Consider the following 12,712-nt stretch of genomic DNA (forward strand, 5'->3'; position numbering starts at 1 on the left):
TCCATCCCATCTTGGCGGGATGGTTGTGATGGCATTGCCATCCCTTCATGTACTGCCATCCCGGATGGCCAGCCTTGGCGGGATGGCACATCACGTGACCTCGAGCCCCGCGATGGTCATACCTGTTAGGATCCCCAGTGGTTTCCCAACCATTCATCGTCATACCCAGGAAGAGGATCCTTCTGGTTGTTGCTTGTAACATGGTGATACAGTGGAGTGGTATACTTGTATAGAAAGTAACAAAAGGTTCGACAACTACTAATCTATTCGATAGACTAACAGGTAACAATCTTGTTAAGTAAAGTAACTAGTAAGAAAGTACAATTTGAGTTGACCACAACGAGTGTAATAATGAAATCCAACACATTCTTATACCCATTGTCTCCAGTCCTGTCCTCACTGTCCTCACTCAATAAACCCTGTATCTTCTGAGGCCACTGAGGACATCCGTCACGTGTTGTGACCGTCTTCACATACTAGCGCGTGATGGTCGTTTTGGCGGGATGAAAATCACGTGATCATCACCCCGCGGCGATCCTTGTCATCCCAAGTGGTTTTCCCAACCACTCGTAATCAGCGTCCAGGTAGAAGATCCTTCTCCTTGTTGCTTGTAACACAAAACTAAATGATGCACATACACGACGATCGATCTAAAACGGCGAGCCTAGGCGCCTGCCAGCTAGCTACTGGCCAGAAGTTTGGCCTCGTTCTTGCATATACTCTTCTTCGCCACCATCGCATCACAGGATAGGACCGCGGTGCAGGAGTAAAAGCAACGTGGAAGTGCAACGCCACGCTAGCGCATGGCGTCAAGCCGTCCTTCGCACACGTCAGCCCAATGACTGGCAAAGCTAGAATCTCAACACAAGAGGTAACTACTATCTGCGTACTACCAATGCACGTAGCCACAGCATTTGGTTCGCTGTGGACGACCGAACGGCCTGCTTTGATACAAGGTATTTGCCGATCTCTATATCGATCATCTGGCATTCTGGTCATTAAACGGCCAAAGCAAGGTGTCAGACTGTGAGGGGTTTTCTGATCAAGGACTTGTGGATAGATCACTGTGATAACTGGCTATGATAATTGGAAGTGAAGATTGGGATTGTATTCTGAGTTCTCTCTGTTCTGGCAGCGCGTAGGCGCGCCGCCTTATTATACGCGCTGTCTCCATTGCTTTTTCTATCAGGTAGACGGCTGAGTATCAGCCTCGCCTATGGTGGGCCTTGGCGCTTAGCTCTGATTGGCCAGGACCACAGAATCCGGGTGCTCGATCGCACCCGGATTCTGTCACTCATCTGACACAAGGATGTAGTAGCCACAGACCTGGGGATAGCTCATTTTAGGCCACCGCTTGCATGGCGGTCTTGCACTTGCATCGCCATCCTGCACTCAACGATAACAAGAACAGAGATATCACCTAATATGTACATAACTTTAGCTATTAGGCGGTATGAAACCATTCAGTCGTACAGGGCATTCGATCCTAAAGGCTTTTGTCCATCTCGGATGGTCTCTTCAATACGCACAAACATACTCCAGCCAACCGGCTCGCTTATCCCAAGTGGCTTGCCAGAGTGTCAGCAATCTGAATCCTACCAAGTCATCTGCGTAGCGCTATGCGCCGGAGTCGCTCTTCCTGTAGAAACCGAACCTTCCAAAAACGATAGTTGCATATCGAAGTCGTTTTTCTCGACAACAGAGTAGTCTCCACTAGAAGTGATTTCGTCGGTTTTCATCTGACATTGTCACGGGTAGTATGCGTCTTCGCCTATATTTGAAGGACCATCCTGGCCGAGTAAATAGTGAACATATCTTCTGTTCCAGTTCTACCCGTGCAAGCGTATCACTGACAAGGGCCCCACTTCTGATGTAAGCTACTGATACCGGTGTATCTAACAAAGTGCATCTCAACCTTTCCCGAAGATTCGTCTAGATCTGGTGACGATCGGGATCTATTTTCGGAGGGTTTTGCGAGATCAACGAGCCTAACTATAGGGCGTGATAGGACCAGCAAAGTTATAAAACTCATGACAGGCTGTCTTATCAGATACAAAGGAGGATGCTGAGATTTGCATTCAAAAGCTAAATTAGGTCACTAACTAGTAACTCTGCGCGTATCATATAGACTATATTTATCACGATGCAATACAGTCTGGCGCAAAGTGTAAGCGACACAGCCCCTTTTTCGCTTGACATGATTAATCATTAATTCCCTTTACTTGCTTACGCTATATCACCAATCTTATTCACATAAGCTGTTCACTCTCAAATACTCACCGTTGCCTGCCATCTGTATAATGCAGCAGTCCTTTACATGATTCCTAAGCTACTTACCAAAGCAATTCATAACCCGCTACTCGGTTCTATAGACGCCCCCAAGCCCACCCAGTGGAAAACTTGCTTGCTTTGGCGGTCCTATCCAGCCTCCACAGAACCTTTCGAATACATATTAGCGAACCACTATGACGAATGATACCATGTTTCTCAACATCGTCGGCGTTCGCTACGGTATCGGCAAGCAGATTGGAGAGGGCTCTTTTGGCACTGTTTTTGAGGGCACTAATATGCTCGATAACCAGCGGGTCGCTATCAAGTTCGAGCCTTACAAGAGTACAGCTCCTCAATTGTTTAATGAATATCGCACCTATAAAGTTCTCTGCGGTCGCCGTAAGTTTTCTGGCGTTACATATTCTCTACCCTCACGTCGTCTACATCATTGATAGAGTACACCTTTTGCCTGTAAGGTGCTTCCCTTGAATAGGCCTACATGGTCTTTATAGGATGGATTGAATGTTCCGTCGGTTTCTTAGCACTACCTGGACTCTACATGCTTCAGGAACTCAACTAATATGACACAGCTGGAATTCCAAATGTCTATTATTTTGGCCGTGAGGGCCTCCACAACATGCTAGTCATCGATTTACTCGGTCCCAGTCTGGAAGACTTGTTCGAGCAATGCAACAGGAAATTCACAGTTAAAACCGTAGTCATGGTCGCTAAGCAGATGGTGTGTTCATCGAGTACTCTTTTCATCTTCCAAGTCTAAACTATGTGTAGTTGTCAAGAATCCAGACTGTCCACGAACAGAATCTCATCCACCGCGACATTAAGCCTGACAATTTTCTCATTGGTAGGCTGGGCTCTATGAGCGCCAACACAATCCATGTTGTGGATTTTGGCATGGCTAAACAGTACCGTGACCCGAAGACGAAGCAACACATTCCATACAGGGAACGCAAGTCCCTTACTGGCACAGCACGTTACATGAGCGTCAACACTCATCTTAGACGGGAGCAGTCTCGCAGGGATGACCTAGAAGCTCTGTGTTACGTCATGATGTACTTTCTCCGAGGTGCTCTTCCATGGCAAGGTCTCAAGGCTACTACTAACGCACAGAAATACAACAAGATTGGCAGGATGAAGCAAACAATTCCCGTTGAAGAGATTTGCAAAGGCTTTCCTAGTTTGTCTACCAGTCTTTTGTCCTGATAAGCATGGCTAAGAATAGCAGGAGAGTTCAATAGGTACCTCATCTACGTCCGTGATCTGGGTTTCGAAGATACACCTGACTACGACTACCTACACAGACTGCTTACTCAAGCGCTTGAAAGCACTGGTGACTTTGAGGACGGTGAGTATGACTGGATGAAACCTAACGGCCATACAGGCTGGAAAGCCATGAAAACAAACTCCGTGGTTCCACAGATGCACCCCTTCAGCGTTCGCCAGAGCTTCCCTACCGCCGCTGTTATTCATGACCAACGTAACACGGCACGTCTGCCATCGGAGTACCACCGCTGGATGGAGTCCCTCCCGAACTGGGACCAAGCTCAGTTTCTATACAGTGAATCGAACCTGATCCAGAGTCAATACCACGCAATACACTCGAATTGTTCAAATGCACAGCCATTACAACAACAGTCAGTCCCTGAGGTAGAGGACTTCATGCAGAAGTTCACCAATACACTCTGTTGCAGGAGCCGCAGATAACAAGCCTGTTGCCTGAACCATAAACCTTTCTTGCATGTTTCATTGCGAATGGCGACTTCGGTGGGGGTTTTCTGCTTGCTGGGTTCTCCGCGCCAAGATATGTTACTCACCTCTTTCTCTACACATAGCAATTAAGATGTGAATGACCTTTCTGAGGCTTTTTTTACTTCAAACTCTACCTTGCCTTAAGATAACTAGAGAATATGACACACAAGACAAGAGAATGCTTTATACTCTGTTCGCAATGCAGTCGTGCAGCTTCGTTGAGCGTGTAACACACAAAATACTTCCTCTAAGATATTTAATTGTTTCTTATTCAGAATCAATGGGTTCCTGTACTTGGACAATATCCTTTTTTGGCACATATGGCACGAAAAAGGCCTTGAAAGTATTATTGAGATGCTTGGGGGATGGGGTTGGCTCAATAGAGGCCACCCTGCTCTAGCTGAAGTTATTCGAAACAGTGCCATGCTGCTCAAAAGCATGACGACGCATGTGCAGCGAATTACTAAAGTGTACCTTGCATAGTCTGCATTTCTCACCTTTGCTCTCGTTGAACTGCGTTAGATGACGTTTGAAGTGTTTGCTGAGGTCACCCGGTGATGCAAAGCAGTATAATCGTTTTTCCAAGACTAGACCTTCGTTTCCCAGACATATGAAGCATATTGTTGGTCTTTTTTCCTTGACAAAAACATCTTTCGCCTCTTCGATAGCCTTCTTCCGCGTATCATCAGTCTCTTGAGGCTTGTAGTTGGTGCAGGGGTCTTCTGCGCGCCTTCTTGGCATCTCTCCTTCTTCAAAAATGCAGTAGTCTTTAACTGCATTGATGGCTTCAACTTTTCGTGTTATCTCTGCTTCAACAGACGATTCAGGCGGCGACGTGGCGGCCAGAATCAACCTTTCGTGCGCTTGTGTTCTTTGGACAGTTTCCGTCTTTTCCTCAAATGCTTTGCCCAAAAGTTGTTGCTGTATATCCTTCTCTGGTTGCGTTTTTTCGTAGTCTTTCCTAGACTGCTGTAACATTTCATAGCGCATTCTCTGCTTTTTATTACGGATATCCCGTTTACACTTTTCGAACTCTTTTGTATCCATGTTCTTTTGTTTCAGCTTTTTCTCCATCCTTTGGATTTCCGGGTCTTTTGCGATAGACTGTTTCTGCTCGCTAGTGAGGGCTCGAGGTCGATTTGGATCGATCGATCGGCTCATCCTGCATGCCGCCTGAATGAGATCTTTCTGAGGTTGCGTACTTCGTACAACCGCTTGTGCATCTAAGCTGATGGTTCTCGAGAAGTAATGATCTTTGAAAACCTTATCATTGGAGTGATTCATGATCCCATTTCGCATGTTGTTGCTAACATCCACTATGGTCCCAGTCAAGTTAGCTTTCCTTTTCTTTTCTACCATCTTCAATTTTTGCTTATCACTCACGGCTCCTATCAAAGGCGTTGCCTGTCCCGTATCGGAAACTGTACGGTTTCACCACTTCTTGAAATCCAGCAATATGGCCAATGTCTTTTAAATGCGTTTTAATAGTAGCATATGGTAACTGGTCGTTACTCATCTTACGTTCTGTTGCTGTCTGTTCGTATCGACGGAAAACCCAGAGATCAGCTGCTTCGTCTTTGATGGGCACAACGAGTTCGTTGCAGCCAGATCGAATCTCTAGCTTGTACAAACGCTCAGGAGTCAGACTATCAATCGAAAAGACTTTGTCAGCAAACATGAGGCCCAGCAGGTAGACGTGAGGGCTCATGTGACGAAATTTGTCGTACTCAATTTCAGGGATTATAAAAGTGTTCCTAGTACATTAGCGGATTCCGCATGGTCGCAGAAGCTGTTCGGATGTCTGTATACGTACGATGGTTTGGATCCTAGGTACTGCTTAGTTACTCTGTATGTCAATTCTATCACTAGTTTATGTGCGCCACCGTTTGGATTTCGCATTATGACGACTTTGATATCTCTATAGCGCAATCCAAGGAGTGCTCCAGGACGATTCGCAGTGATAAAAGCCGTTAGCATGAAAAGGCATGCCTGGATACGGTATCTTCCCATCTGAAAACTCATACTGTGGGTCAAGAGAGTTGTTTCGACGATTCTTTTCACGTCTTCTACGTCTAGGGAAGACTTTTTCCTGGGTTCATAATTCAACTTGAGCTCTTTAGCCAATGCTGTTGCTTCCTTGTAGATATGTTAGCGCTTCTTATGGGGTGCGACCGGTTAAGCAAAACTAGTACAACTAACCTTTAGAGTTTCTCTTTCGAGTTTTTTGCTCATTGTCTCCCCTGTCAACTTTCTATACAATGTGAGGAACATCTTCCTGTGCGTGGAGAGTGAACTGGCTGATTTCATTCCGGAAAGCTTCCTTCCTTCTGCTCCTTTAGTTTGCTGCAGCCTCCACTTGAGATAGCTTGAAAATGCCTTCCCTGAGATAGACCGCATCTTCGTCTTTGGGTCATGTTCTTTCGTTTTGCAATATCTTCATAGTGTTCAGCTTTCGAAAATGGAGGGTAATAAGTGGAGATGAAGGGGAGAAATGGTGATGAAAGACTTACTCTACCCATTGCTCTTCGATACGCTTGATCTGGCGCTCCGTGGTTTCTGCATAATACCCTGACGGATAGCTAGATCCATTTTCAGACATTTCATTGTCGCTAAGAACATCCATTTGTGATTTTGAGTCGTTTCCAGTGTTGTATTCGAGGTGCTTGTGTGACAAGGAGGAAGGTATCGATACGGAACTCGTGCGATTGCAATCCATAGCTGCTATTCACTACCACGTCCTTCAGAATTCAAAGGCAGTGGTCAATAAAAAAATGATGTTAATTTAGTAATGAAAAAGTGGATGGGCAAACAATTTCTACGTGGGTTTCTGCTAGAGCCGCGTGCAACAACCCGGGTTTAAGTACACAATCGACTTGATGCACATATACAAAAGACCGTGACGCGCCTGAATAAGCTAATTATATTACTACTGGGATTATCCTTGCATGTACACAAGTGGGAACGACATGGTCAGCTTACGGTTAGCAGCTAAAGACAAGGTTATATTCCTACGAATCCACTAATTGTCGCATCAATCTTCATTCGGTAATCCGGACAAGTGCATGCGACGCTCAGCCACCAAGTAAAATAGAGAGGTTTTGTGGCAAGTCAGCATCTAAATACCGCTCCATTGTCTTCTGGAAACGGTAGCCAATTCGCCATCTTATTTTTTAAGATAGTAATAAAATCTATCTATTATTATATGCTTATTGTTTCTAGTCCTATAATCTCTTCTATGCTATCTTGGCAGGATGGTCGGGATAGCACTGCTATCCCAGATAGCTAGTCTAAGCAGGATAGTATATTACGTGACTCCGAGCCCCACGATGATCATCCTGTCCTTTGGAATCCGTAGTGGTCTCCCAACCATTCGTTGTCATACCCAGGGAGAGGATCCTTCCTGCTGTTATTTGTAACAGGCCAGGCGAACCCGGACAGTATTGACCAAGGCAGAGTTGGATCCAGTTAATATCGAAGCTGATTAAGTGTGAGAGGTTCATGCAGCTATAATCCATGGATAATTCAGGCTTGGATGCATTGAATGGGAACGCTCCTCTAGGTCGAAGGATCAACTCAACGTGCCGCACTGCGTAACGAGATATATAGTGTAACGAGACTTTACCTCAATCCGACCTTCGGACTCTTATTACAATAGTTATATAGCGTTAAATCACATGCCTTGCAATCCTATCTATACTGTTCTATCTACCTATTATACTCCGGTAGTACATAGTACAGTAAGTTGCAAAACTATACGGGGCCAGAAAAGCAAAAAAGTCCTTAAGATGTAGCGGGGGAGCGTAGCACACCGGACCTGAACATGCGTTTGACGGCAACATAGTCTCAGGAAAAACGAAAACGCGATATGGCACGGGATACCTATAGACGAAGAAAATTGTCTTTTCATGCTTGATTAACTGAAGCTGAATGAGTGCGTTTTTACTCAGGAACATTTTCGGCCTCCCAAGGCGGCAATTCTTTGATACATTCAGAAGATGGGCGTAGGTTTACTACTTCACCCTTGGATTCTTAAGATTCAATCCTGTTTTAATACGTCTTAGCTACTGGAGCTCTCCAAAGCAGTTCTAGATGCGGTATATTAGATGATGCGTGGGGCCGGCAGGGTTTGGGTTAGTGTAAGACAGCAGGTTGTTATTTCGTGTTTAGAATCTTGAGAAAAGTATTTTGAATTAGAGGCCCAGCCTGGTGTTGAATTTACATAAAACAAGGGAATGAAAATAACCGATACTAACATCACCTCTCTTCAAGCCTTCGACATCTCTTACAGCATGACAGCCATGCCCTGAGCGCTCTTTCCTGCACCCATTCTTCCCAAATCGAAATGCTGTATCTGCTTCATTGAACCCTTTCCTCCCGACACATCCAATACTGTGATTGCTGCATTCGTTGTTCCATTACCCGGACTGAGTGCGTAAACAAAATCACCTGCAGCGCGGAGATCGACAAGACCTGGATCGCCGTTTGCGGAAAGATCGAGCCCCTTAATGATACTCGCATCGTCCAGGCTCATCTCTACAACCCGATTCACACCAACATCAGTCACAAATGCGCTGTTTGTCGAGTCGGAGATGGTAGCCCAGCAGGTTGCTTTCTGGCCTTCAATTGTACCTGCGCCCTGGACAGTTGCCTGACCCGCCGAGTCCACCTTCAAGACGGCCGCACCGAATGACGCATCAGTGACAAAAAGTGACGAAGGGTCTTTGGCCATAATCGCAGAGCCGAATAACACAGCCGTACCATTGGGCGAGCTCTGCATACCCTTTGTTGAAACTTTGTTTGCGCCACCTTGACCAGCCTCGATGGGAAATGTTGAAAGAAACCCAGTATTGTTCACTGTTGGATCGCCTTTGACAGTGGTGAACAACGTTTTCTCATCTGCCGAGAAGAAGGTCTGTGATACAGTGTTTAGCGGTCCTACAGGCGGGGTCGTTTGCCCAAGGTCAAATGGCCGTAGACCGTCCATTCGGCCCATGCCTTTGCTAGAGAAGCTCGCACAAGAGATACCAGCTACTGCGCCCGAAGTTCCAACACATGCGATTTTGTTCTTTTTTGATGCAGCGACAGTGTTAGGGAACTCGCCTGGGACCTTGACCGGCTTGCCCACACAAGTCAACACTGTGGGGTCTTGGTTCGAGATGGCCATCATGGTAAGTGTGTTGGAGCCTGCATTGACGGCGAAGAGGTTCTAAGAAACGTGTTAGCTTCTCGTGTTCTTTTCCAATAGGCAACATTCTAAGATATGGTAGTAAACTTACATTGCCAGCCACTGTCAATGAAGACTGCGATGCTAGTGCGTCGGGCCCCTCCGGTTTCCCCTCTGCGTTGACAGCGGCTGATCCCGTGCCGCCTGTCTTTGCCATTTTCCCCGCAGATAGCTTGCCGTCGGCTCCAATGGGTAGTGCAATGACGGCGTTTTCAGCCTCGTTGGTGATGAGGTAGACTGCCTTTCCGACCTTTACGGCCTTGTTGGATCCTTGAGGTGTGCAGCTCATTCCATCCTGCTGCTTTCCCTGCTTCATACCAGGACCATATTGTTGATGCGGAGCCGCCACTGCCAGCAGGGGGAGCAAAGAGAAAAGAGCGGCAGTATACATCATGTCCACTTTTGAGGAGTTTTATGTAATGAAGGAAAAAAGTACTAGAGTATTAAGGAAGAAGACGGGGTAGTTGATGTTGAGACGCAACGTTGTAAGTGTTGAACAAATCTCAGCTTTCCACCCCTCTTTATACACAGCTACCTTCTCCCTCTACAAGTCACTGCACATCCGATCTACTTAGTATTACCCACCAGTTCTCTCTCAGATGACTCTATCAAGATTTCCTAACCTGGCATAGCGCCCGCCTCGCAAGTAAAAGAGGGTCGTGCTTACCACAAACTGCATACATTGCGGGCGTCATAATAAGACCGCCAGCCTATCCTGAGGCTTTGGCTGTGTGTCAGAAGTGCTGGGAGCTTCACGCGAGCGGCAATCGGGTACACGGCTAAGTGCGAAACAGATTACATGTATCAGGGCACGAAGCAAAGACATGTTGCATCGATCTTTACTTGAAAAGGCAATTTGATTCTCGAAGCAAAATTACCTGTTACGGTTAGGCGTGGAACAAGCCCTTTGCGCTCGGTCTCTCCCTGCGCCCTGTCACCCTGCCCCCATGATTCCCCTCTTTGCGCATCCCTCGACTAGAGCAAGCAAAAACACAAAAAAACATACGACAGCGGGGATTTGCCAGTGGTCACCCGCCTGACTGCTAATTCGCCGGTAAACTGCTCAAGTACAGTTGATCGAACGGAGAATTCTGCTCTCAGTTTCCTATGATCGTATGTACTGGGTGCAAAATTGGAGCTTTCGATATAGCGAGTGCCTTGGGCAGGAACCATGGGGGGGCCGGTGGCGAGCGGGGGGTTTTCGGGGGGGCGTGCCCGCGCGCGCATGTGTGAACCGACCCCCAATTTGACGCTCGCATTTACAGCCTCTGGGCGGTCTGCCAGCCAATGGCGATTCGGAGCAAGGCGCTTAAGGTTTGCAGATCCATCGCAGGAGGAGATTTGTGCTGCGCATTGTGTTGATGACTGTGGGGATGCGGTAGTACTACTTATTACTAGTACTGAGGTGATGCCTACGTACCACGTCGCTCAGCCCGTGTCAGAACATCGTTTGCCCGTGTGAGCTGAGCTACATATACACCCAACCACGTCTATATCGAGAAACTGGCGCATTAGTCGCAACGACACGTGGCTGACAGGCTCCTTACGCGCTTTCCCGTCTTTGTCTCGCTCTCTTTTTCTTGTCAGGTTGTCGGCCGCACAGACAGTGACAGATGAGGAAATTCACATTCAAGCCTTTCAAAGGCGATAAGACGTCTTCTGCAGATGGTATGTGGCATGGGTCCCTTTTCACATCTGTCGTAAAGAACAATGATAGATGCTACAAGGCTTAGTGGTCTCACACGTGTGGCAGATTCGGCAGAACCTCGAAACCAAACACAGAGACGAAGAGAGCAGGTTCGTAAAGCACAAAAGTATGTCACATAGGTTTATTCACTTTTGTTTCTGCCATGTCCCACTGAACATGTTTCTGCTGGTGATATCATCAAGTATAGTATTCTTTCTGCCTGTCTTCCAAACCTAACCTAACGTTTAGAACCCACCGCGAACGAAAGGAAGCATACGTCGCGTCACTAGAAACCGAAGTCGTGCGCCTTCGTGCCAATGAAGCGCGCTTGGAGTTCGAAACCAAAGCACTGTATGCCGAAAACAATGTGCTGAAAAGACTCCTGACACAACAAGGCATTCCAGTGCCAGCGGAAACGGCACGAGGGCATCCCAATGACATCGCCCATGCATCCTCCACCAGCCCGGACAATTACTCAACCTCCTTCTGGGACGCAACAACCGACGATACCCTCACACTATCCATAGCGCAAGAAGACCCCAGCGCCAAACGAAAAAACCGTCGAAAACAAATCTACATCCAGCAGCCACAAGCCTTACCTAGACTCAACCCATCCTCTGCAGCCATCAACTTCTCCCAACCCATCTCACCCCCCTCCTCTGGCTCTCTACCATCGCACCTCGTCTCCCCCATCAATCCCACTCCAACATCAACCGCCAAACTCAGCACGCTAGACCCCGAAGCCTTAGGCATGGACTTTGTCTTAGCCCTCGAATCCCCTTGCCTCTCCCATATCGACGTTGGCCCACCCTCCTCCCCAAAGCACTCCCATTCGCACTCTGAAGATCCAGTTACAGCCCTAACAACATCTACCGGTCACGCCCTCACCCTTTCTGCCACCCTCCTCCACACACACCCTTCCCCCGCCGGCCAGCGCCTCTACTCGTCTAGCGCCTGGCGCGTCCCCCGAGCAAGCCTCTCGCAACTACTCCAGCTGTCTGCCCAGATCCCGCTAGCAGACGACGAAGTGACACCAATCCAAGCTTGGGAGTTTGTGCGGAAGCATGAGGGGTTTGGGGAGTTGGATCTTGCCCGTTGGGAGGTGCTAAAGGAGAAGCTAGTCGCGGCGGTAAATTGTTATAAGTTTGGGGGTGTAGTGGCCAAGGACGTGCTTGAAAATAGTGCTTTCGAAGCGTTTGTGGTGGGAAGGGTATTTTGAGGGGGGTGCGGGGGTGGAAAGAAGGGAGGGTAAAGAATGAATCAAGAGATTGATCAAGAAGGATTTAGAGCAATGATTATAGAGCATTAGTCCTTAGCTGCCTAGTGAAAACAGCTCGTCGTCCACTATCTATTCTTTTTCGGAGAATCTCCACCCTCAAGAACTTGAAAATACAGAGCCTTCGACTCCTTGTAGGTGTGCCAGGAAGCAAGCTTGAAGCCAGTTTGCAGATTGAGTTTCTGGGTCCAGATAACAAACCTCCTCCGTATGAAGTAATATGAGGTGTCTGGGCGGGGATTTCATACAAGAGAAAGATTCACGTTGATAGCTGTCAGATTGTGATGGGTTTTCAAAGACGGGTGTAAAACTGTGATAAAATATGTGTGATAAAAATGATTTTTTGATCGTGTTTTGTAAACCCAGAAGTACCATATATAGTCACGTGGTTATTCACTAACTAATAATGCTGTATTTAAACTTGCTCCTATCATGATACACATCACAATACACAATACTTCCTACACTCTCAACTGCTTACAGTTAT

The 12,712-nt window shown here is 47.1% G+C and overlaps 4 protein-coding genes across 4 annotated transcripts; 2 read left to right on the forward strand and 2 right to left on the reverse strand.

Moving 5' to 3' along the window:
• Window positions 1–2,465: 2,465 nt before the first annotated feature.
• Window positions 2,466–3,993, forward strand: COCCADRAFT_9783 (uncharacterized protein; the record flags this gene model as incomplete). Its single annotated transcript, XM_007719825.1, has 4 exons — window positions 2,466–2,670; window positions 2,862–3,010; window positions 3,061–3,466; window positions 3,515–3,993. 4 exons carry the CDS (start codon window positions 2,466–2,468, stop codon window positions 3,991–3,993), a joined length of 1,239 nt encoding a protein of 412 aa, XP_007718015.1.
• Window positions 3,994–4,434: 441 nt separating this feature from the next.
• COCCADRAFT_111050 (uncharacterized protein) lies at window positions 4,435–6,435 on the reverse strand (the record flags this gene model as incomplete). Its single annotated transcript, XM_007719826.1, has 4 exons — window positions 4,435–5,354; window positions 5,422–5,792; window positions 5,852–6,170; window positions 6,234–6,435. 4 exons carry the CDS (start codon window positions 6,433–6,435, stop codon window positions 4,435–4,437), a joined length of 1,812 nt encoding a protein of 603 aa, XP_007718016.1.
• A 1,885-nt stretch (window positions 6,436–8,320) lies between these two features.
• COCCADRAFT_30889 (uncharacterized protein) lies at window positions 8,321–9,653 on the reverse strand (the record flags this gene model as incomplete). The annotated part of the gene is made up of 2 exons (XM_007719827.1): window positions 8,321–9,244; window positions 9,315–9,653. 2 exons carry the CDS (start codon window positions 9,651–9,653, stop codon window positions 8,321–8,323), a joined length of 1,263 nt encoding a protein of 420 aa, XP_007718017.1.
• A 1,319-nt stretch (window positions 9,654–10,972) lies between these two features.
• Window positions 10,973–12,168, forward strand: COCCADRAFT_9786 (uncharacterized protein; the record flags this gene model as incomplete). The annotated part of the gene is made up of 2 exons (XM_007719828.1): window positions 10,973–11,076; window positions 11,199–12,168. 2 exons carry the CDS (start codon window positions 10,973–10,975, stop codon window positions 12,166–12,168), a joined length of 1,074 nt encoding a protein of 357 aa, XP_007718018.1.
• Between the last annotated feature and the right edge of the window lie 544 nt (window positions 12,169–12,712).

The sequence above is a fragment of the Bipolaris zeicola genome (genome assembly GCF_000523435.1).
Source record: "Bipolaris zeicola 26-R-13 unplaced genomic scaffold scaffold_354, whole genome shotgun sequence".
Taxonomy (NCBI): Eukaryota; Fungi; Ascomycota; class Dothideomycetes; order Pleosporales; family Pleosporaceae; genus Bipolaris; species Bipolaris zeicola.